The sequence below is a fragment of the Gallinula chloropus genome, assembly GCF_964237585.1.
Source record: "Gallinula chloropus genome assembly, chromosome: 4".
NCBI classification, from domain to species: domain Eukaryota; kingdom Metazoa; phylum Chordata; class Aves; order Gruiformes; family Rallidae; genus Gallinula; species Gallinula chloropus.
In genome coordinates this window covers 74,002,218-74,027,564 of record NC_140088.1, presented here as the reverse complement: position 1 = coordinate 74,027,564, position 25,347 = coordinate 74,002,218, and the positions used below count along the sequence as shown (strand labels likewise).

Here is a 25,347-nt window from a genome sequence, read left to right as displayed (position 1 = left end):
TAAATTGTGAAATACAGATTCTTCAGGTCTCTCAGCAAAACCAGAATCAATGGGACCACTCAACAAACTTGGCTTTGTCCTAACCTCCTTGTCACTGGAATGACTGTTCAACTCTCCAGAGACAGTCTGTCTCACAACAACCATTTCCAAAAGTACTTCTCAGGTTTTATTTATTCATTCAGAAAAACCCTGCCCTCCTTGAAACCCAGTGCAAACAAATAGGTATCACCCTTAACACTATCAGTGTGAGAATCACATTACCTAAGGGGAGGAGGAAGAAGTTTGAGGGAAAGAAAGTAGGCAATGAACTCAAAGGATGGGAAAAAGCAGCCAAATCTCTATCTTTTGGGAGACAGGGGAAAAACTTGTTGGCTTCCAAGAATCTAAGTTTCCCTTTTGCGGTGGGGTTTTTTTTGTCCCCTCCTCCATCTTATTAGCTAATTAAAAATATATTTTTGAGTAATACCTATAGAGAGTTTCCTGTTTACACAGCAGTAGCTCCATAAGCCAGTGAACTCAGTGGCCTGAAGTACCAGGGCCTTGACACACACTCAGCAGAGAGTACAGTAATTATCTTGTAAACAGGAAGCACGCTACTGCCAATGCACAGAGGTGCAGGAACAGAACACACAGAGAAGTTATACCTCTGCACTAGCACCTCCTGCAGCTTACTTAAAGTGTTAATCAGAAATTAAATCAAATACGAATAATACCATAAATCAAGTACAAATAATGCCTTACAGCTATCTGTGCCAACAAGTGTTTGCCAGCACTCTCTGCAGCTTTCACACACACAAAAAATGTGATTTTTAATTTTAAACACCTTCCATGGGCTGACATAACCAAAACACTTTCAGGTATTGCAAGGTAGCTTCAGGAAGGCTGTTAAGGCCTAAACCAGCATAGTAGAGAAAATTTTTGCTATTCCCTACACCTTACTGTTGCTGGGTCGTAAGCAGATGACGGGGGTTAGCATGTGTATATTCTTTACAGGAATCACACACATTGTAGGACCAGCCAAATGCATGGGTGTAGAGACCTATACACCAGCATGCAGCAGTATACATTCCCAACTGACTTGCATCATAAAGGTAACAAGTAACAAGTCTTATCCTCAAATCCAGAAGACAAATTCTTAGTCAGTGGATTTTGCATTTTACTCTAACTCAAATTAGCTAAGTTATATTTTGTTTTACAAAAGCGATACTCCCATCTCATCTTGGTTCTCCACAGTTCCAAGTTATACATACAGGCTGCAACAGGCCTATGAAGAAATAATTTTCAAAAACATACCTCTTAAGCAGTTGGCAACCATCCCCACTCAGTCCCATGATAGACAGCAGAAGGCTGGACATAAAAGCAGGCCCAAATCCTGTCTCTAAAGCACAACTATTCTCAGGCACCCCAGCCAGTCCTCAACAGTGGCCCATCTCTAACACGGAGTTCAGAGAATGCTCATCTGCATTCACTTGCACCAAAAACAAACGGGCTAGCATCAAAATGCTATAGACCATTTTAAATGGAGAACTTCCAAGCAGCTGTTGTAATCTGGTTCTGAAAGGTGTTCTGCATACACCAAGGGAATACCTTTCTAAACAGCTTTGGACAAAGCAATTATCTGTCCCTTAAAGTAAAATTTTATCTATTAAATCTCTGACACAGAGAGAACTAAAAGGAAGCTCACTTCCAATCTTAGCACCCTTGCCCCCCCCCCATCTCCTTTCCACTGGGATTTTCCCTAATGTAATCTACATGAGAAGTCACAGTTACCAGCTGCTGCTTTGTTGCACTTAAGGAGTCTCTCCTACCCTATAATTCTCAAACAAAAGCCCACCAAAAAAAGAACAGAAGAATGGTTAAGGTTGGAAGGGACCTCTGGAGAAGTCTTAGTTTAGCAAGAGCCACTATATCCTTAGGAAAAGCATCAGCAGCCATCATTACTTGCAAACTTCCTCCACTATCCCAAAACATATTACAGTAAAGCTTCTAGACTCATGCTACCAATATTTGAATTTTGTGCCACATGAAAGGCGTGAAACCTACCAAGAGAGCCATGCTTGGCTGTAAAGCACAGCCTTCTCCAAAGCTGTCTTGGTGCACCTGCACATTCAAAGACAAATACAGAAACTGACGTGAACTGCAGCTCTGCTTAAGCACCCTTCCATTTAACTCATGTTAATGACACCATCTAGTGAATTACATGGAGATAGACATTTTTTATTATTATTATTGGCAACAGAACACACAGTAAAGTAATACCCGGGGTAATTTTTAGTAAAATTAGAGAATGAAACTAGTGCTTATAAACATGCATGCTAAATAAACTTGTGTTCTTGCCAGCTGCTGAAAGCAGCGTACCCAATTGATGTGATAATCAGTTAAGTCACAGTAAAACTTTTAGTGTTGAGTCCTGCATATTTAACAAACTAAAACTCCAAAGACTTACGGGATGATCAAATGTTGATTCAGTCATTGCACTACAGCAGTAAGAAAAACCTTTAATCAGATCAAGAAGTCAATGTGAAATTGAGGAACAGGTATCTTTACCTCTTTCGGTAAGCATCACATCACCTCATCATTTCATCTCTTCACATAATTCCATTTTCTATCATCTCTCTGCAGAAATACTTCAGTTCTTCGGAAGATGATTTTACCTTCTCTTCAGGCTTTGCTTTCACAGTTTCAAAGGAAGAGGAAGACTACTGTCTTTGGCTTGTGTGACAAGGTTTTGGTTGCAGCACGGCTACATGGGTAGCTTGTGTGAGAAGCGGAAGCTGTATCTGATAGAGCCAATGCCAGCCAGCTCCAAGATAGACCCAATGCTGGCGAAGGCCAAGCCATCAATGTGTGGTAGCACCTCTGGAATAACACAAAAAAACCAAACAAGGTAGAGCAGTATTTTTTGCAGCCAGAGAGAGGAATGAGAAGATGCGAGAAAACCTCTGCAGACACCCAGGTAACCAAAGAAGGAGAGGAAGGAGGTAGCCTACATACTAGAGCAGAGATTTCCCTGCAGTTCCTGGAGAAGACTGTGGTGAGGCAGGTTGTCCACGTGCAGCCCATGGAGGGAGGCTGTAAACCTGTGGGAAACCAATGCTAGGAACAAGCTCCTAGCAGGATCTGCAGTCTATGGAGAGGAGCCCATGCCAGAGCAGGATTGCTGGCAGGACTTAGAGCCCTGTGGGGGACCCATGCTGAAGCAAATTGTTCCTAAAGGTCTGCACCCTTTGGAAGAGCACCTATGCTGGAGCAGCTCAGGAAGAGCAATAGTCTGTAGGAAGGACTGACATTGGAGGACTGTCTCCTGTGGGAGGGATGCTGTGCTGGAGCAGGGGAAGAGTGTGGGGAGTCCTCCCCCTAAGGAGGGAGTGGCAGAGACAATCTATGCTGAACTGACCACAACCCTGATTCCCTGTACTCCTGTACAGCTGGAGGCAAAAGGTACAGAAATTGGGAGTGAAGTTAAGCCTGGGAAGAAGGGAAGGGCAGAAGGAGGTGTTGTAAGACTTGGTTTTATTTCTCATTACTCTTGTTTTACTGGGTAACAAATTAGAAAATTTTTTAAAGCCAAGTCTGTTTTGTCAGTGATACTAGCTGGTGAATGATGACTCCCTGTCTTTATTTCCACCCATGGGCCCTTTGCTTCCCCTTCCGAGCTAAGTAGGACAGTGATAAAACAGCCTTTGTGGGCAACTGGCTTTTAACCAGGAACAACCCAGCACAAGCACCCAGTACTACAGAGCACCTTTTGCACCAAAGCCACCACTACTGGACAAGAAAAGCACCCAGTCGCCCTATACACCCACCAACCCTCATCCCCAGCAGACAAAAATAGCGGGCTGCCCCTCAGGGCCCGGCACTGCACATGCGCATGGAGGGCTCGGCGCAGGGCGATTTGCCTTGCGCCCTCTCGCCCCGCCCCCTCCATAGCGCATGCGCTGCCTGCGTTCGCCCCGCCCCTCTGACCGCGGTGCCCTGTGATGTGCGGAGCGTAAATAAAGTGGTGCATGCTGGGAGGAAAGGAGCGTTACGTGCCGGAAGAGGGAGCCTCCATCTTAGGCGCTCTACGCGTTGCGGCGGCGGCGGGATGGCGGCTGATAGCCGGGAGGAAAAAGGTACCCGGTGGTAGCGGTGGGGATAATGGCTGCGCCTCGGGGAGGGGGGAATGGATCGGGCGGATGCGCCCCCCGATCTGTTCCTCCTCCTCCCCGGAGCCTGCTTGCGTGCTGGGCCTTCGCTCTGGGAGATGTCCGTGAGGCGAGCAGAGGAGCGGCGGGGCCTGGAGGCTCTCTTGGAGGACGGTTTTAGTAGTGTTTAGATGTGGGGTGAGGGGAAACGCGCCGTGTTGTGCGGTGCTGAAGGTTATATGGCCGCGGTGCTGTACTGTGCCCCGGCGGCAGTGGGCTTAGGGCAAGGTGACTTGAGCAGCAGAAATAGAAATAAGTTCGTGGGCTGTGAGTTTAACGGTACTGGCAGCAAATTACTGTTGGTTATCTGCTTTTTTTTCTGTTTTGATGCCTAGATGAATTTTTTTGCGGATTTTTTTCTGCCTGGGGCTTTTATTAATCTAGCAAACAGAAGCTGACATTGGGATATGATTTGGGTGATTTTTGCTTGGCATTTTGCACGGCGTTGTGCTTTCTGGGTACTATGGGTAAATAAATTTGAATTAAATAAAAAGTAAAATTAAAATGTAAAAAGTTTCCAGAATAATTAATGTTTGCAAGTCTTATAATAGCCTATCACTGTATGTGGAAGCTGAAGTGATTGGCATGTCGTCTATGTGGTTATATGGCCCAGTCATTACAAAGTAGTCCATTTAAGAATTCAAAACAAAGTTTAGATGTAAAAAATTGCCATTTGATGATTGGTGCAGATAATAGCATTATACAAATGGTGAAGGATCCCTGTGGTGGTGTGCTCTGGTTTAGGTTGTTTTGGGTTCCTGTGGGATACATTTAATGTAGTTTTTTGAAGCATAGTTGTCCATAAAAATCTCTTGTTAGAGTGGCAAATGCTAACTGTTTCTACTACTTATTGTGAGATTGGATTGCCTGAGACTTTCCCACTGGATTTTCCTAGACCACCTAATAAGTAAACTTATTTGTGGTGCTTAATTCGTAACATTATTACAGGACTGGTGGGATGGGGTAAGATCAGCTTGTGTTGAAACAGATGTGAGCTGCCACATTGGATGAGCAGTGAAGGTGAAGTGTTTGCTGTTGTCATCTATAAATTTCTACTTGTGTGATTATCCAGATAGATTTGAAATTCTTTTTATTATTTGTGGGGTTTTTGTTCTTTATCACAATGGTCAAGTCACGATTAGCAGACAAAAAATGGATTTGTTTCACATTTAATTTTCTTTTAATTTTCTGTCCTGTGAAAGGGGTGACAATAGCAGGTGTTAATGTACATTTGTTTGTAACTGAGCTTATTTCTGCTGTAAATGTGACGTTATTTTTATTCTTTTGGAAGAGAAATACTGTTTCGGTGCTTAAAAGAAGTGGAAATAAATCTCAACCTTGTAGTTCAAAATCGCCTGGACTTATGTCCCCTATTTGCCAAATCAGATTTTTCCTTGGACCCTTTCTTGAATAGATCTAACGCTCATGGCCAGCAGAGGAAAAATGGTCTCTTCAGGTTACTTTCCTGCTGTTTCAGGTGAGTTAAATTTGTTCATGGAAGGATCCAACACACCCCACAGTCAGGAAAAGATGAGTTTCAGGGAAGCACAGTTGGGAGTGTCTGAACTGAGACTAATTTTGACCTTCCCCCTTCAGCAATAGCAAACTTTACAAAATCTGTCTTCTGCTCTTTTTTGGGTGATGGGGTGGTGGCAGTGGTTTTGTTGTTTGTTTTTTTGGGGGTACTTTTCTGATATTTTCTTATCATGCTTATCATGGCCTGTCTGCAATAATTTAGCTCATCAGGTTGAACAGTAACGAGTGTCACTTCAGTGGGTGGAATCACCTTGTGGAAGTCAGTTGACCAGTATACCTGATGCAACTGAGAGTTAGGAACTGTGTATTCCTTTTTGCATCAACAGGCTGCTAAATAAACTTGGAAATATTAAAAAAGTATGTTACAGAAAGGAACGGGAGAAACTCATCCTGCTCCTGTACTTTGCGTACTTGCTTAAGGTTCCAACTGCAAATCAGGCCAACCTGACCCAGAGGAGATTTATCAGAATGTGTGTCAGACTTATTTATTCCATTGAGCTTTTGTTGTCATTTGTTTCTGAACCAGCTGACACATGAGTCTTTTAGCACCTCTGAATGCTGCTGCAGTAGCTAGGTTAAATTTAGTTTATTCAAGTATGTTGTTGTCTCACCAAATGGGAAAGCCAAGATTCAGTATCTGATCTGAGATGGGTGATATGTTTAATATCCTAGTGTGCCACTTTTTATTAGTCTCCAATCAAAAAATATCTTGTGCTCTGAACTTGCCTGGTCTTCTGTGGTGAAGCAGGATACAAACCAGCAAATTGCAGCCCATGTTTAGCAGTTGCACATCTATGAATCTGACTCCTGTACATCTCATCAGTACCAGCAAGAATATTTGCTGTGGATATGTAGATATCTGCATACATAAAGGACTGTTCCCAGGAGAATTAGGATGCACCTTTGTGTAACATTTAAATTCCCTGTAACTGTAAATTGCCAGGGAAAGGCTCGGTCTACCTCTCTGCACCATTTTCATTGCATCAGCTACGGCAGTTTTTGTGCAGTTCAGGCACCACTTCTGCATTTCTCTACCACAGAAAATGTGCCAGTAGTAAAGTTTGCACACATGCTGACTTCAGATCCAGTAGTATATAGTAGAGATACAATTATAATAACTTTTTTTTTGGTGTGGATTGTGTTTTTGTGATTTTTTTTTTTTTTTTTTTTTGGTTGGTTGGGGTTGCTTTTAATATCAAGCCATAAAACTTCTTGTATGGTACAGCACAAGATTTTGAGTCAGGCACGTTGCCAGCCTCTGGAGGAATTCATTTGCTGCCTTATCCCGCTTTTGTCCAGGAGCACTTACCTGCTGCTTTATAACATACAATGTGCCTTATACAGATACTGTTAACTAGCTAGATCTTTCAGTTTGCTCTCACTTTTTTTCCCCTGAACTCAAAAAAACCCCCCAGAATCAGTCATAGTAATATAAAAGGGAAAGGGCTAAGAATTCCAGGGGTTAGGAGAAGAAATATGAGATTCCAAAAGTAATACCTTTATGATTGTTTTTAATTTTGCATGCTTAGACTTAGTAACTCATTTTTAAAGTGGTACAATTTTTTGTCTGTTGTCTTAAAGCCAGTGACAGCTCTTTATACCAGAATTGCCATATATATTTCCTTTGTTTTCAAACTATGTGAAACTGAGGTAGAAACAGTGACAACCTTTAGATACTGTGTGCCCAAGTGTGGTCGTTTGCCGCTTCTAGCATGACTTTTCTTAAACTTAAGCCCCTTTAATCAAGGTGAGTTGTGGAGTTTCTTTTCACAGCAGTGCAGAATTAATTACATAGCCATAAATACTAGTTTCCCAACAAGAATAGCAGGACAGGAAAGGAAATAATTTAAGGTGAGAGTTCCTCTAGATTTTGAGGAGAGGTCTGTCCTCTTCTGGTGCTCAGACTATTTTCCAGTCTCCTTTTTTTTCAAATTTTGTGCATGCTTTTTTGTTAAGCTTTCATTTGTAGGTCAGCTTTCCTGCAAAGCTTGTGTGACATGAGGAGCCAACTTGGACCTTACTCAAAGGCCTAAATGCATCCTGTGATGTATTTTAATTCTTTCATTGGCTTTGCATGATCAGTCCAACTGAAATTGTGAAAATAAATCAAGACAACATTAACTTTTGCCTTGTGGTACATCTGTAGCCTTAAAAGAAATACGTGGATTTGTAAATTCTGCTTCCATACTGTGCACCCAGACTTAATCATTGTTTTTAACTTCTGTTTTCAGATGGTGAACTGAATGTTCTGGATGACATTTTAACTGATGCTCCCGACCAAGATGATGAGTTGTATAACCCAGACAGTGAGCAAGATAAAAGTGAGAAAAAGGGTACGTGACTTTGGTAATGGATGTCCTGCAAGGATATAAATGGTAAAAAACATCTTTCTTACTAGGGTTAAAGTCTTTGAAGTAGGTGCTTTTATACCCTGTTTCAAAGACTAGAAAAATCCCGAAATACCTTTCATATGTATCTGCTTTTCCACCTGACCTTCCAAACAAACAGTTAACAGAGTTTCCTTTTGTCTCCAAAGCAATTGCTGGGTCTGGCTTATGAATTCGTTTTTTTGTTAGAGAATGACTGTCCCTTTTGGATTAATGAAGTGAAATGGAAATTAAGTTAGAGGGTCCTGAAGTGTGATTACAGCTCAGTTCTTGATTTGTTTTTCAGTCAATCCCATAAGCATTTAATTTAGCATTCCCATATGTAAAATGTAGACAGCACCTACCAAAACCTAAAGGATTGCTCTTTTAAAGCAAAAAAATATATTTTAGAATGTGAGCTGTTCCTGACAAGCAGTTTTGTGTGTTGCTGTGAAGCCTACAAGTGAAATACGGTACCTATGACTGTAACAAGGGAATTACCCAAAGTAGAGAAAGCTGCATCTGCACATTTTTTTGATACACAAAATAATACTGAACTTCGTATCTCTATTTAAGGATCAAAAAGAAAAACTGACAGGATGGAAAGCACTGAAAGCAAAAGACAAAAACCTATGCATTCATCGAGGCAGATGATGCCAAAGCCGCCTAGTTCATCAGTTAGCAATAACAAGAGAATAGTGAGTACGAAAGGAAAACCAGTATCAGAATACAAGAATGAGGAGTATCAGAGGTCTGATAGAAACAAGCGCCCAGATGGTGATCGAAAGACTCGCCTGTCAAGTGGTTCCAGAGAACTTTATAAAGGCCAGCCAGAAAAAACTTGCATGAGGAAGAGGGACATTGAGAGAAGAGCGAAGTCGTCTACACCAGATGGTTCAGAGGTATTAAATATTCTTGCTGCCTTATAAATAAAGCTGTTATGAGACCTGTATAAGGCACGTTCTCTTAGGACTGTGTGCATCCTGACAATGTTATTTGCTGATTCACTTTCTCTTTAAACATCAGAGAATCAGGCATGATGTGGATAGAAGACCAAGCAGATCAAGCCATTCCTCTAAAGAAGAGGTGAACTCTGAAGAATATTGTTCAGATCATGAGACTGGCAGTAGTGGTTCCTCTGAACAAGGCAACACAGAGAATGAGGAGGAAGGAATGGAAGAAGAGGAAGATGATGAAGGGGAGGAGGATGAAGAGGTGGAGGAAGATGGGGAAGAGGATGAAGAAGAGTATGAACAGGATGAAAGAGATCAGAAGGAAGGAAATGACTATGACACACGAAGTGAAGCCAGTGATTCTGATTCTGAATCTGCCTCTTTCACGGATGGGTCAGTCAGATCTGGGACTGGTTCAGATGCATCAGGTAGGTAATATCTGGTATGCTGATCTGAAATAGTTTGCCATTGAAAGTTAGGCTGCTTTTAAATACTACCACTTCCTGACTGTGTCAAAAGTAAGCCTTATTAGCACAAGTTAGTAAGATGTTAATTATGAAATAATACAGGCAAGGAAAATAATATGCTAGGACGTGGTATTTCCTTACACCAGAACTTGTGGATGTCAGGATTGCCATGGGGAGGATTCATAGTAGTCTTGATTGTTTTGGCCTTGCTGTTCAATGCTTTGAAATGTTAGAATTAGTATTTTCTTAGGTGTCTAATGGCTTGGTTTCCCATACAATTAATTTCAAATTGGTATGGAGCTGTTCTCCACTTGAATGAGTGACTGGGTAGACCACTGTAGTAAATGCACTATTGCCCTGCAGAAGAACAGTTGAATCTTAGATTTCCTACACTCAAGGCAGACGCTGTTTAAGTTGAAATTAGTAGTTATTGGGGAAACTCAGAGAAACATTTAAAGCAAAAACTAAAAACAAATGCTTTGTAGCTGTATATTATAACTGGTCCTGACTTTACGTATGTGAAGTGTTAATGGTTTTGGCTGTGTGTTTTGTTTTGGGATTTTTTTGTAATCCTGTTAAAATTCCTTTTGTGTATCTTCCTTTTCTGAAGTCTCCACACTGGTTATCCTGTAACATAATGCCTTCTTTGGCTCAGCTGTGCTGTTTGGAATTAGAGAACAGGAAGGTGTAACATGAAGACAAGTTGAGCTGTCCTAACTGTTCTAAACAGCTTCCTAGTATAACAGTGCTTTTAACAGTGGAAATAATTGCCTGTTTGCCACAGCATTTTGTTTTCATACCTCTTGCTGTTTTGTTGAGCTCTGAGTGAATGAGCCCATATCACTATCACAACAATTTGTGGTCTGTGTTGCAAATGTGGCTGAAGGCTGTAAAGTTAAACCACCCTTTCTAAAAGACCTTGGAGATAATTTATCTCTAAACTTTGTACAGAATTACCGGATTTGTGGTGTTTTGTCTTTCTTTTGTGAAAGAAAAGCTTAATTAGCGTTTTCTTCTTTTGTCTGTGATAGTTTCGGGCCAGCAACCACAATTTTCATCTGCAAACAAAATGCTAACTTCATTTTTGCGGACGTTCTTTTCATTGTCGCAGTACTTTCTAGGTTAGTTTTGACTTCCACTTGATGTTTAAAATATGGCTTTTATTTGTTATGAATTTTTTTAGATGAGAAAAAGAAGGAAAGGAAGAGAGCTAGAGGCATCTCTCCGATTGTTTTCGACAGAAGTGGAAGTTCTGCATCAGAGTCATATGCAGGTATCTTTTCCTTTTATTGCCTGTCATCCTGACTTACATCAAATCTTGATGTGTAATCTTAAATGTAACTGGCTGTAGAGATTTATGGGGTATGTAGCTTTCTTCAATTTGGTATTGACTTCTGGCATGTTGTGTGTGGATACCTTTGGGGGGAAGTAGGCTTTCTCGTTACTTTAATGCTATTCTGTTGCTTAAGTGGAATTTTCACTTTTTTTTAAAACTTGGAAGATGATGATTCAGTGAATAGTTTTCTGAGTAGGAAATTGTTCAAATGCTATTTAAAAAAAACCAAACACACCCAATCCAAACTACCCAAAAGCAAAAAAAAAATAAACCAAAACAAAACACTCGTGCACATTGAATAGTATTTTTTGTGTGTGTGGGTGCGCGCTAGAAAGCATAATTTGTCATGAATGAAAATTGTATGTGACAAGGCTGTAGAAATTGTATATTATCTCTATTAAGGCTCAATCTGAACAAATGTACTTTGGCTAAACACAGGTTCAGAAAAGAAGCATGAGAAATTATCATCTTCCGTTCGTGCTGTCCAAAAAGGTATCATTTAAATTTGAATTTTTAATGCATGCCCCATAGCAAGCCATTGTCTCTGTTCATTAATTACCTGTAAGTAGTAATGTTCCGATATAAATAAGTGCTTGCACCTAATTGTTCTAAGCATAAGAAGTAAATCTTCAGCTATTTCTGCATGAGTTGAGAGCACTATGCAAAAAGTTCAGTTACTTTGCTCCTTGCACAGGGTGGTAAAGCAAAAAATAAAGTACTTGCTCCTGAAAAGAACATTACAGCATCCTCTATTAGAGGAGTCATGCTGATAAGGATATCACTTAGTATTTATCCAAAGGTCCTTATGCAAGGAAGTCTTGGGTATCGGAACATTACTGAATTGTGCTGATTTTTTTCTTTACCTGAATATCTTTTAAGTTTTTAGTTTTGTTTTGGTTTCCCCTACATCTTGTGCTCTACAGCTTAAACTTCAAGTTGGGTGGTTGATTGTGATAATACATAGGTAGGAACTGGGTGGGATATGGTGTATTTTGAAGGAAAAAAACAACTTGTTTACATTCAAAGCAACATGCTTGACAACTATAGATATTTACAGTTCAGCTTATGTGACACTTTGTTTTTTCAGACCAAACAAGTAAACTTAAATACATTCTCCAAGATGCAAGATTCTTTCTCATCAAGAGTAACAACCATGAAAATGTATCGCTTGCTAAAGCAAAGGTATGTTGAATTTTCTTGAAACTGATTACTTCTGTTTACTTTCAATCACATCCAACATGCCAAAGAAAAGCATATAGATAGATGCATTCTTTTCTCCATTGTGCAGATCTTGGTAGAGGCAAGGATGAAAGCTACTGCTCCTTGAGTCTTTAGGGGTAGCTACTCTACTTGCATTGTAACCTAGAAAAGTTTCAAGATCATCAGTCGTTTATCTTGATAAAAGTAGAGTTAAAATGTGACCTCAGTATCTAATTGATAATGTACTAAGCCAACCTCCATTGGGAATACTGTGAAGGTATTTTTTTCCCTTTCATCAGCACCTGTGCTCATCTTGCTGTACTGTGAGCTAGTTCAGAAGGTTGTTTTGGCTTTCTTCTAATGCCATAAAAGTGGGGTTTTAGTTGATTGAGGGATCTGAAACTTTATTGCAGAAATGTATCTCTGGCAGTGCTCCTGTATAGGACTTCTGGGAGGGGTTCCAGTGCACTGAATTTCAGCTGCTGAGGAATGGCACTGTGCCACTCTGGTCGTTTTGGGTTTGTGTGTGTTATTTGGAAAAGGCTCGTAGAGAAAATTGTGTATAATTTGTAACAACAAATCAACTGAGTAGATGATTTTATTAATGAAGATTTTTCTAAAATAGACTATCATTAAAATGAAGAAGTGAATCTTAAAATTCCTGGATGTGTTTGACTCCACCCACCAGTTTTGGGACTGATGTGTGCAGTCAATTCTCAGTCAGGCAAGCAGTACTCTGAGCAGAGTAGGGTGTGGGAAGATATCCTCAATAAAACAGGAAGGGGAGAAATGTTTTCTTTGGTGGATCCTGGAACATATTCTGAAGGTGAAGCTTGAACATACTAAAACAGCATAAGCTTCTCCTCTGAGTTTGTCCAGAGGATGGACTGGGGAGCTGATTTTGCTGGAGAGCAGTACAGTGAGCTGGTATTCTACAGCTCAGCTCAGTTTGTACCTTAAAACAGATTAGGCTTTATTGTGTGTTACTAAACAATGGCTGTTGAAAGGAAAAAAGTAGGAATTAGTAGATAGGAATGTGGGAGGTTGAACAGACTGTTTTGAGTTGTCTTGCTGATTTAAATTGTTGAATGTGTGTCTTGTGTTTCTGGCCTTTCACTAAAAAAGTTCTAAAGTCTGCCAGCTGTCATCAACAAATCTGTCATACTAAGAAGTTTACTGAAGTCAACTTGCCCACCTTTCAGTATATATGCTGCTAGTTTTAGTAATTTGTATGTGTTACATAATACATTTACCTCAAGCAATTTAAAATGTGCTTTAAAAATACTCAAGATGTTTTTTCATATATCTGTCCATCATTATAATTACAAATGAAACATTACAGATGGTCTAAATGCAGCTGCAGTTTTAAAAGATGGAAAAGCCAGTGTGGTAAGTTTCATTGTGGGGCAGTATAGAAATTTTCTGAAGAAACTGAATGTAGCAATGCCTTTGTCTTTCTGTTATCTTCTATCCTAGAACGCTGGTTTGGTCTTGCTTTCCTCATCTGCATTACATGCTTCTATTAGCTAAATCATTTGATACTAATTCTAACATTTTGGTGGTGGGGTGGGGGTTTTGTTTTAGGGAGTATGGTCGACACTTCCAGTGAATGAGAAGAAGCTTAACGCTGCGTTTAGATCAGCAAGGAGTGTTATTTTGATATTTTCTGTACGAGAGAGTGGCAAATTCCAAGGTAAGGGAAAACAAGCTAAGCTTCGAGGTAAGTGAAAGGGAGTTTTATGTGCAGTACCTTTTCTGTTGTGACTCTGTCACAATTCATGTGAACTCTTGTAGGATTTGCAAGACTGTCTTCAGAGTCACATCATGGAGGATCCCCTGTACACTGGGTGCTGCCTGCAGGAATGAATGCAAAAATGTTGGGAGGTGTTTTTAAAATTGACTGGATTTGCAGGTAAATAATGGTTCGGTTATGTTGCTGTTGAGTAGCAAGGCATAATAATACCAGTTCTGTGTGTTACTCACATGCTGACAGCATCCTTTTGAAAGCTCAGTTGAACCAAAGGTCTGTCTTCTAGTCTGCCTAAATACATGCCTCTGTGTTGCAGATCTGTATCTGACATGCATTATAGAAAATATTACATGCTCTTATGTAGTCAGTTGGGAGATTTCTGACACTTGATTGTGTTCCTTCACTGTTCTCTTGTACTGAAACCAAAAAAGTGTACTCTGAGGTCTCTGAGTAAAAATGCTCGAAAACAACTGTGGATAAAAGTGAAAAATCCCTTTTCCCTCCTGCAGTCAGATCTGGCTGCATCTGGCTGAACAATGAAAATGCTACTGCCTTAACATCTGAAATACTACAGGTTGTGCATGACATAAGTTGTGAGCAGTATGTTGGTCAATATAATTGAGTATGTCTTACGTAAAAGGCTTTAAACCTCTCAACAAAAAGAGCTATATCAGTCCTGTGAGTTATGTTGCGTGGTTGTTCAAGCACTTTGGGCTGCCAGAAAGAGTAAATACAGGGAAGGTGAGACTTGCAATTAAGAGAAAAATCTGTGTTGGAAAGGTCCTCTGGAAATTAGTGATTCCCACCTCCAGCTTAAAGCTGTTCTAGCTTCTCTAGTTAGGTCAAATGCTGTGGGATTTCTTTCAGAAGGTACCAGGAGCTACCTCCTCACATAGACTGGTCAGCATATTCAGACAGTGAGATCTGAGGGTGGTCTTGATACTGTACAAAGACACAAAAAATGTCTTTAAGACAGGCAGTCATAGTATGGACTATGCTAGTTGATACTGGAATAAATCAAAGTGAAATCTTCAGTTGCTCATACCTACTAACACCTTCGTTCAGAGACCTGATAGCGCTGATGATAGCAGGATTATTTTGTATGTAATGTCCTGCTGTGTGCATTTTTAATTTCGTTTTTCATTTAAAAATGAGTTTAAAACTATAAATGATGCCACTTGCATATTTAGGCGTGAATTGCCATTCACTAAGTCTGCTCACCTGACCAATCCCTGGAACGAACATAAGCCCGTAAAGATTGGACGCGATGGACAGGTTTGTTTGTTTTTCTTATAACCCACATCTCCTAGTGCTTGCTTTCTGCTTTGTATGTACAAAAGATTTGGAATCTTTCTAGATCAGTTGTTACTCACAGTAGAGTACCTTGACAAAGGCACTCTGCTTTTTTCTGATGTTGTGGAATAAGGAAACAGTATTACAATGTCAATTCTGTTGTCACTTTTTTGATAAACAGTGTTTGGTGCTTCAAAACAATGTGGTACTTTTGAATTTGAAATGTAATGTGCCTTGCATTGTATGGTGTGCAAACCTATACAACATCAGATTTTAAGTGTTATGCTGTTACTTTTTTTTTATGCATACATTACTGCTTAGGGCATAGACACTGCATTATAAAGTATATGCTAAGTGAATTCACAGTGGAGTGGCTTTTAGCCTTGTGACACCTCCTAGAGTGCAGGTGTGTTGCTTCTATCGTAAAGTAACTCACCCTTGATTAAAATAACAGCATGTGCTTTCTTAAAGCAAGGTAGAAGTTGCATAATCCCTATGCTGCATGGAAAATGTAGGCTCTGTGTTATTTTGCACATAGCCCCACTCACTTTGGATAGCACAAGCAAAACACTTGGGTTTTAATTTAGTGTGAACTTTTTCTTAATAAAAAAAAAGAGTTGTTTTTTTTAATTTAGGTGTTGGGCAAACATTATCTGATGCTGGCTCTCACTGCTTTTCACCTTGGGTTATTTTCTGAATTTCTTGTCATTTATCCTTTTACATTTTGTGTAACCTTGAGTGGAGCTCTCCTCTGAGGACACGTACGCTCAGCTGCTTTGCTTACATATATGACATCTGTTGGGAGGGTATTCCTCAGGCCTGCTAGTCATCAGGTTGAAGAAGACTTTTTTGGATTGTCTTGCACCTGGCTCCTGCTAGCTTCATTTGATGGTCCCAAGTCTTGTACCAGAAGAGGGAGTCAGGAAGTTGATCTCTGTCCCTCTCTTCTCCAGAAAACTTGTGGTGTTGGATGCTACCACTGTATACATCTTGTCCCCATACCCCACGTATTCTTCTTTTATTCTAGGCTGGAGAGACCTGACCTGCTCAGTCATTGCATGTAGGAATTGTTAAGCTCACTCAGTTATCCTTGGTGTCTGCTTTGAATCCTTTCTGTTTCTACTGCCCCCTTATTTTTTGAGGTGAAGGGGTCAGAACTGCACCCACTATTTAAGGTGTGGTTGGAATATGAACTTTATGTGGTATGATGACTTTCCCAATTTGTGTTCCTTTCCTAATAATCCTGAACACACGGTTTCCTTGTTTTGACTGCTCTCAAGCATTGAGCTGGTATTTTCACGGACCTGTCTTACCATACATACACTGAAAAACTCACTTTTGAGTGAGTCAACTTCCTCAGGCCTTGGCTTTGTATGTGAAGCTGGGATGGATTTTTTTTTTCCTACGTTTGTTGCTTTTCTCTCTGTAATAGGTGATCATTTTCTTTGTGATGAAAAACAGTCCTCTGATTTTTGTAGCAAAACAGTGATGTGGCCTGTATGTTTCATGGGAAGATATGGTTGCCCCAAGTGTTGGACTATTATGAAAATTCTAAGTAGTGCCTAAAGAGTGCAAGGTAACGTAAGTGAAATTTGCTCTGTCTCTAGTGATACTGAAATCTCTTCGAACTGTCTTTTTAATGTCTGTTGTCAGTGTATTTGGAGAGGGTGTAATTTCTTCAGTTTATAAACCACTGCTGAACTTCTAACTAATTCTAGGAAATTGAGCCGGAATGTGGAACCCAACTTTGTCTTCTCTTCCCTCCTGATGAAAGTATTGACTTGTATCAAGTCATTCATAAAATGAGGCACAAGAGAAGAATGCACTCACAACCCCGATCAAGAGGACGCCCATCCCGTCGAGACCCCGTTCGGGACGTGGGAAGGTTAGAAACGTTCTTTGGACTGATAATAGGCACATGTATCAGAATAACGTGATGGAGGAATAAGATTCGTCAAAGCTTTCCCTGCGATAAAGAAGAGAGAAAATCCTCAAATCAAGCTGCATGGACAAGTTTGTGGCTTCATTGAGGATTTCACATGGTTTCCTGGTCTGTCATTTTTCAAGAGGAAAATGGGGATCTTTGCTTTTGCAGAAAAAAGCTCTTAAAGTGCTGTCTAGTTTAGACTAGATCATTTATTGAGATAATGCAACCTGTAATGCTAGCTGTAGGTAAGCTTGGCTTGATTATGAGCAGGCTAGATGGAGAGAAGGAAATATTTATATGCCAAAAAATGTGTTAATATCTTGTAAAAGCCTTTTCTTTCAGGTGTGTCTCTGGATAAGCCTTATCAAATATGGGACTTTTATAAGGATCACTTAAAATTTTGCAGAAGATGCCGCCTCATTTTGAGGATAAAATATTTAAATTATTTTGATATTCAAGAGGAGCATTATTGGGACTGTTTCAAATTGTGTCACCGTGATGTGTTAACCCCATTGCCAAATATTCTCTAACATGTAACCACTGAATTCACACATCTTGCTGAGCTTCTGAAAACAGTAGGTTCTTTCCAAAAGGGATCGAGTGGCCCCTGGAGACCCGGCAACAAACCAAAAAGAATGGCTGTTGCTGTGTCTGTATATACAACCTTTCCAGATGCTGGCAGTACCTGTGGACTTAAAGTATTTTTAGAGGATCGACATGGTTATTGATCACTGCTATATGAACTTAACATCATTTTCCAGGAAAAAAAAGGGGGTATAACTTGTTACAGAATTGGAGAAGTCTTTGCAAAGAACTGATATTAGCCCTTCTGCCAAACACCTTTCCCCGTGTAGCCACTTTTCATACAGACTGATGTATGGTTTGGGCTGAAACCTTTGGTTAAGTTTCCTTTTCTCTGGAAACATCTTTGGTAGGTACAGATACCCAACAAGAGTCCCCATTTCCTTGAGCTTAAAAAAAGGACACTGTAACGAGTAGGTAGGAGGAAACCTGGCAGCGCCCCCCTATTTTTGGCTTTAAAGGACTGAACACCAAGATGGCTTTTGAAGTTAAGCTAAGAGGTTTCCAGTGCAATAAAGTATATACAAGTGAAGGTTTTGCAATGGACTGCAAACTATACATATAACACCACCACACCTTCTCAAGCCTGCCAGGGCCTCCATTTATGTATGTGGCTTACAGCTTAAAGTCAGTAGTTGGACTACTATATGAACTGTTTCTATCATATTTTATACCGGTCGTAAATGCACTCTCAAAACTACAAGAAAGCGGTATGTTTATTCTTTACACCAGCTTTTATTTTCATTGATCTGATTTTGCTGTAGATGCAACTGCTTTGGTTTTTGGGTTTTCTGCTCATAGTAAAGAATCTGTTTTCATTTTAAAAAGTTTAGTAAGTGGGTATGGTGGGTTTTAACGTCTGAAGTCGGGAAGGGGGAGGAGAATTTACTTTCTATAAAGCTAAAAGCTATATGACCTTGTTACTCAGTGAGCAAGTTGCATAGTAACTAAGATACGTAAAATGTCAATTTCTTATCATAAAGAATTGTTTTGCTGGGGTGGTTGGGGGAGGGAATGGATTTATAGATGCTTTGTGTTCAGAGACACATGTTAGCACTGGAGTATTGATGTACCTTGATGGAGAAAAAAAATTAGCAGCTAGCTTTTAGTTCTATATTAAACATTGCAGCAACTGGAACGTAACACTGATAGTTAGACTCCATCCCTGAGAGTTAAGTTCTTAAAGATAACATCTCTCACATAAAAGTGCTGTTCCATCTAGAAAGGAGCCCCAATTATTTTAATTACTATGACTTCTAAGCATTCTTAAACTTAAGGCACTGATGTGATCCTGATAAATTGCTAACAGGCACTGTTAGAAATAATATCATTGGCTTGCCCAGTTAAAAAAGCTACAGTGAAAGAAGCAATTTCACGATGCATGCACAGCTTTATTTGTAAATGTTATGGAAATAGACCTTTTATAGAATTCTTTACCCTGTAGTTAGTAGAGACAACAATGTCCATGCTTTGTGATTGTAATGATATATTTTGTCATTATTTTCACTGTATTTAGTTCTGTGAATTATTTTGTTATCCATTAGGCTGTTTTAAAGTGTAATATGGAAAGTGTAATGTTAAAACCTAAGTCTTAAGTTTGTTTTAGACAAATTTGTTACCTTTTGTTTGGTACAAATCTACAGTTGGGTGGAGTTCCTTCCCTAATTACCATAGCAGAAGGTAACAGCAAAGGGTATTTAATCAGACTTGCTCCTGCACTTGAGTTCAGATTTAAAGCTGTAGAACACTTTGAAGCAGGTAGAGTTCACAATGATTAAATTAAGGTCCTGTGAGGTATTCTGCTGTGACACATGCTCCAAGCAACCTTGTTTAATCTCTGATATCTAATTTGTATAGGCGTCGACCAGAAGATTATGATATTCATAACAGCAGAAAGAAACCAAGGATTGACTATCCCCCTGAGTTTCACCAAAGACCAGGTTAATATCTTACTATGAAGATTTGTGTGCACCAGTTCACAAGCGTGTTTTCTAGTGCATCCTCATTTAATTCAGAAGTAAAAGATTGGTAGGACTGAGATATAAAAATGGTACTTGTCCCAAGTGCTGCCTTTTGGTTTAACCCATCTCTCGCAGAAGCCAGTGGCACTGTTTCACTGGTTGAGAAGAGCTGGGTTAATCTAGGCTCCATACTTTTAAAAGCCTCAGAACTGTGTACACTGTTGTGAATGATCCTTTCAAGGCTTTGTTACTACAGGTGGTTGAAATTCCTGATGGGTACAAGAACTGGTTGGACTACTTGTCAGTTTGCTAATCATAATATTGAAATGTTTATCAGAAATTTCCAACTGGGAAAGTCAGCTGAGATTTGCCTGGCTAGCAGCAGCTTGTGTTTAGAGACTATAGCAGCCACTTAGCTATGATTTCAGATAATTTTTTTACAAGCTTGACATGAGGAAAGGAGGCAGAAGTTCCAGTGCATTTTACAAGAGGATATAATGATGAGTTCGAGAAATGAGTTTTCTTTTTCTCCAAAAAGAAATGTTAGCAGCAGTGATGCAACAACAACACTGGTAATATTGCAGATCTTGTTTTTCCTCAGAAAGCATTTACTGAGAATTTTTCACTTTTAATCTACCAAATCTTCCTTTACTGCCATTAGAAATATCTATTCCATTATTTCTGTAGTGGATTTCTAAACTTTTCTTAAGAATCTGCCTTTACTTGTTCATTTTGATGCAGAGCCTGTGTTATTTAATGCAAAAAGTGTCGTTGCTGCTCCCTGGCTTTCCCCAGACAATTGTTTAGAGTAGAGAACATTTTTAAAAACTTACCTATTTTTAAATAATGAAGCTTGGAAGCATTCTTTTATTAGCATAAGCATGCCTCATTGTCTGCACAATTTTACTTCCTGGGATTTACTGAAACTGTAACAATTTTGTCCTGTGGGGCTCTTCCACATGGTTTTTAGGTTGTTTTTAATTTTCTGTGTCATGTGGTATCCAAAACCTATTAGGAAATCAGCCTTAAGAGTTGTCCAGTTAAATGCATTTGGACAAATACAAATTAAGAAGTCTTTAACAGCTGTGTGCTGCCTGCCAAGGGACAGTACCCTTCAAACCTTTGGGCATTCCCACTTTGACTAAAATTCAGGTCTTTGCACAGATACCTGCTTGCATACTTGTATGGTGTGCAAATTCCTATGGGTATATCTGTATCTTTTTTGTTTGTAACTTCATTATACTATTCTTCTGTACTGTCTACAGGGAATTGTAAGTTTTTGAGAGTTACTTTGAAAGTGAGGGTAATGGCAGATAGGCACAACTTCATAGCTGGCACAAAATGAAAGGAAAGTTTCTAATGAGTGTATTTTTGAAGACTTATCATGAGATAGTAAATTGAATTAATACTGCTTGATGTTTGAACAGGGTATATAAAGGATCCCAGATATCCCGAAGTAGACAGGTAAGGTGTGTTCATGTTACTCAATTTATGCCCTTGGTAACTTGTCTGTATGGATAAATTGGATTTAGTTCTACAAATTTTTATTCCCAACAGACGATTTTCAGGAGTTCGACGAGATGTATTTTTAAATGGGGTAAGTTGGTGCATGCAGAGTTTTGGGGAACTTTTTGTATCAGCTTTCAGCGCTTCCAAAGAACACTCATCACAAATGTTAATATTACTGTCTTTCATTTTAGTCCTACAATGATTATGTGAGGGAATTCCACAACATGGGACCACCACCACCATGGCAAGGAATGGTTTGTGTCTTGTTGAATTCAATTTTCTCTGTAGAATATGGCTTTTTTTCCCCCTCTAGAGGAGCTTAGCATATTCACCATGCATTCAGCTCCCCTTTTCCTAAAATATCTTTGCTGTGGCTGTAAAATTTTCAGGGGAAGAGAATTACTTGTATGAAGTGTTGTGTAGTTTGTGTAGCTCTCAGCATTCCAGCATTCTAGTAAGCAGTACAGCAGCAGTATTCTGGCTTGGGTTGGACCTACAAGAAGCTAAAAGCTCTCAGGAAATAGCAGAACCCTCCTTTAGCCTACACAAGAGGGTTTAACGGAATTTTGTATTCCACTATAAGTATTCACAGAGACATTTTTTCAAATGGAACGTGCGTCAGAGAGGTGGACTTGCTGCAGAGGCTTATGCTCTAGTGTTGTGCAGTGGCTTGCGTTTGGCTATGGCAGTGAAGCATGTGGGAAAAGAGCAGAATGTACTGCACACCATCATCGAAATAAGCTATGCTGTATTGTAGCCTCCCCTGAAATGCACTTTTTTCCTAGTCAGATGAGTATGTATATGAGTAAATGTGCCTACAGTTACATACATGGAAACTAACTTGATAGATTGTGTAGCTGTGGCTTTGCCATGCTGATAGGTTCATTAGTCATTATAACTAGTTATTCTGATTATATTTAGTAATTCTGGCCCTGAGGGTCCTGATTTGTATCTTTTGGCTCTTGTGAATGAGCAAAAGGCAGTGCCAGATGTATATATGCTGCTATAGCCTCTTTTCCTCAGCTGGATCACAGCTCTGGTTTGTTGTAACTGAAGGAAATGAGCCTTGGGAAAGGCCTTGCTGATGGAAGAAATGGAAGAAAACAGCCAAGATACATCTTGTTTAAAAAAAAAAAAAATCTGCTAGCCTTTTATCAAATAACATGCCTTGCAGATTAAGCTTGTTCTTTTAAAATAGGAATGTATTAATAAGGAATGGTATCATAAAGACTCATTTCTGTAAGAGCTTACTGGTTTGAACAAAACTTGCGTTCCATGTACGTTGATTAAAAACAACCACGTTTAAGTAGCAGAAGCTTCGTGTACAGTATCGCTTTGAGGCTGATAGGGAAAGAAGGCATGTTTGGGGAGGGTGTTGGCCAAACTTGTAGAGTAGTAGCCAGGCATGCTGATTTAATGAGAAATGGCTGTGATAGATATATTTACATGTCATGTTTTCCACCTGAGTGAAAGTAACTGCTGCTCTTAATTCCCAGCACTCTGCCTTGTGTACATTCCTTTGTTTTGAAATACTCAACAGGCTTCCTGTAATTTTCTTGTAGCCACCGTATCCAGGTATGGAGCAGCCACCGCATCACCCTTACTATCAGCACCACGCACCTCCACCTCAAGCTCACCCTCCGTACTCAGGACATCATCCTGTACCACATGACGCACGATACAGAGACAAACGTGTAGTAAGTGTCCACAGAGATGGGGGGAACAAGTCTGCAGGCAAGAGTAGGAATGTGAGGAATTTGGGGTATAGCTGTAGTCTAATCTGAGGTTTGTTGACTTTGATAAACTGCATTTCGAAGTCCTGTATTTGGTGTGGGGTTTTTTGCTTGGAAAAATACTAGATTGACTAGAGACTTCCAGCATCTTTGAAAAGCCTCTCTCACAGGTGGCTTAGAAGTGCAGAATTCTCAGAACATACTCTTAAACTGAGGTGTGTGCTTAAAATGGCTTGCAGCTTATGCACAACAGATTACTTTGTCTGGAGAAAAGCTTGTGCTTTCTAACTTCCTACACACACATCAAAACCCAGGGCAGACTGCTAAGTCATTCCCGTTAGCTGGCTTTGAAGGCTCCTTATCTCTCTTGCTGGTGTCTGGCATTTGAACCCCAGCTTCTCCGTAGTGGAAGCACAGACATGGTGCTGCCCTGAAGATGAAAGAAGAAACTTGTGCTTATGGATGCTGGACATAATATTTTAATTTTTCTTTTGATACTGGGCTTTCCCAAGAGTTACGTCCAACCCTACGGCTAAGGAGAGGGAAGGAATTTTAATCTGGGAAAGAAAATAAACAGAGCTGTCCTTTCACCGCAGCACGACTATGACATGAGAGTAGACGACTTCCTTCGCCGCACACAAGCAGTTGTCAGTGGTCGGAGAAGCAGGCCTCGGGAGAGGGACCGGGAGCGGGAACGGGACCGACCTAGAGATAACAGAAGAGACAGAGAACGGGACAGAGGCCGTGATCGGGAAAGAGAGAGAGAGAGGATTTGTGACCGGGACAGAGACAGAGGTGAAAGAGGGAGATACCGAAGATAATCTATCTGGAACCAGTGCTCACTTGAAATGGAAAAAAAAAAAAAAGCTTGTATTTTTTTGTGTGTTTACAAGTAGTACATTTTATTTTCAGCTGTCTACTTAAAGTTCATTGTGTAGAAGGATTTATAATGACCCTCTCTATTCCAAGCATGCAGTGAACTATGAACTGGAAAAATCTCAAATCAGCCAAAAATAAAATATGCAAAGCTGACATTCAACTTTGGCATTTCTATTGGAGCAGAATGGGAACCAGCTAAGAATGTAGATACTGATTAATTCTCAGTAAGTGTTCATCTACTTAGTGACTTCATTCTAGGTTTTTGAATACTGATGGATAACTGCCTTTTTTTGCTTGTTTTCTTCCTTGTAGTTTCACATGGTTCAGTGGGAGAATGCTGCTATCGAGTATGCAATTATTGAAGTATGATTTTTTTTTTTTTTTTACTGTATGGCAGTGTTGTAGCAGCCTCTTTTCTTCTCCCTCTCACACCTTCCTAGTCCCCCCAACCATTTTTAACCCAATCTGTAAAGTCAAGTGTTTTTCCAGTCTTCAGTAATGAAAGCAATATTAAGAAGACACTATTGATACCTAATTTTTAACCTTTTTTTAAAAAAAAATCTTTCCATGTTCAGTAACACTTTGGTCAATTCTCTTGTCTAGTTTCCTTCCAAAAATGTACACATTGCTTGGAATGTTCACAACCTGCGTGTGTGGAAGCAGAAAATATTGCTGTATTGTACATTGCTACTTTTTTTTTTATATAAAAATAAATTGGTAACTATTGAATTGATTAAAACTTTAGATCGGGTTTCTTGGTCTTCTAAGCTTTCCTGCTTTGATAGATTCTGGCAGTTTGAGGAAACTATTTGTGTTCAAAAATAGTTTGAAGGTTCCTGTGATAGGGGAGAAGTGATCCAAAGCCTGAATGTATGAAAAGGACTGTTGAAGGGTAATTGCTTTTCTGCTTCCGTGGTGAAGTAGCCAACTTGAAGCTCCCACAGCTAACCAGTTAAGGCCCTACATGTTCAGCTTAGCAGTAGCTATTGGGCTGTCATTAGCTGTAATCGTACCTGTTTCCTGGGAGCATGTACGAAATCCAGGCTTTACCCATGTTTCCTTTGTAGTGATTACTGCATCACTTCTCTTAAATAGGCAATACTTGAATTGACATGGTAATGGTAAAACTGAGGGAGTAAAAGTAAAACTCCTAGTGAAGGTGGTTCAGTTTGCTTCAGCAATTTCCTACCTCTCCAAACTTGTGAGGGTAGTACTGCCTTGGTGCACTTCTTGATAACCTTTTTTCAGCGTCTCTTTCTGTAACAAAGCCAGATTGTGACATATGTTTTGAAGACCTCCAACTCCACAGTGCTGAGTGGTTTAGGTGTTTATAGAAACTGGAATGTAGGATTTGTCCCAGTGAAGCAGTTGTGGAAACAATTGGCTTTTATGGGTGATAATTGTTGGAAAACAATTCTGCAGCATCCAGGACACAGCAACTATTAGTTAAAATTGGTACATTCTTTCTTGAATAAGCTAGCAGAGCAGTGGCATAACCCTACCTAGAACAGGAGGCCTGAAGCAAGCATCACTTCAGTAGGCTTTTATCAGTAGGTGCATCTTGGACAGTTTCAGGAGTGCTGCATGTCACTCCCATCTGAGCCAAAAGCAGCAGTATTTTCCATCTGACTTTTCAGGCAAAGCAAGTGCCTGTTGTACTATTAGTAC

At 39.9% G+C, this 25,347-nt stretch overlaps 1 protein-coding gene across 2 annotated transcripts; it reads left to right on the top strand.

Moving 5' to 3' along the window:
- The first annotated feature begins 4,011 nt into the window (after positions 1 to 4,011).
- On the top strand, positions 4,012 to 24,778 carry YTHDC1 (YTH N6-methyladenosine RNA binding protein C1). Of its 2 annotated transcripts, XM_084262743.1 has the most exons (18): positions 4,012 to 4,115; positions 5,479 to 5,664; positions 7,955 to 8,056; positions 8,666 to 8,991; positions 9,116 to 9,470; positions 10,693 to 10,782; positions 11,284 to 11,337; positions 11,933 to 12,027; positions 13,630 to 13,738; positions 13,840 to 13,957; positions 14,986 to 15,070; positions 16,807 to 16,973; positions 19,455 to 19,537; positions 20,986 to 21,022; positions 21,116 to 21,155; positions 21,259 to 21,321; positions 22,630 to 22,764; positions 23,397 to 24,778. In XM_084262743.1, exons 2-18 carry the CDS (start codon positions 5,613 to 5,615, stop codon positions 23,619 to 23,621), a joined length of 2,136 nt encoding a protein of 711 aa, XP_084118869.1. In that variant the 5' UTR covers positions 4,012 to 4,115; positions 5,479 to 5,612; the 3' UTR covers positions 23,622 to 24,778. The 2 variants fall into 2 exon arrangements, with proteins under 2 accessions (XP_084118869.1, XP_084118870.1); XM_084262744.1 differs by lacking the exon at positions 11,284 to 11,337.
- The last annotated feature ends 569 nt before the right edge of the window (positions 24,779 to 25,347 follow it).

Excerpts from the sequence above, each read along its gene's own strand:
- YTHDC1 (XM_084262743.1), top strand. The coding sequence starts at position 5,613 with ATGGCCAGCAGAGGAAAAATGGTCTCTTCAGGTTACTTTCCTGCTGTT. Across the intron at positions 11,338-11,932 it reads CGTTCGTGCTGTCCAAAAAG|ACCAAACAAGTAAACTTAAA; the intron begins GTATCATTTAAA and ends TTGTTTTTTCAG. Across the intron at positions 16,974-19,454 it reads CCCGTTCGGGACGTGGGAAG|GCGTCGACCAGAAGATTATG; the intron begins GTTAGAAACGTT and ends TAATTTGTATAG.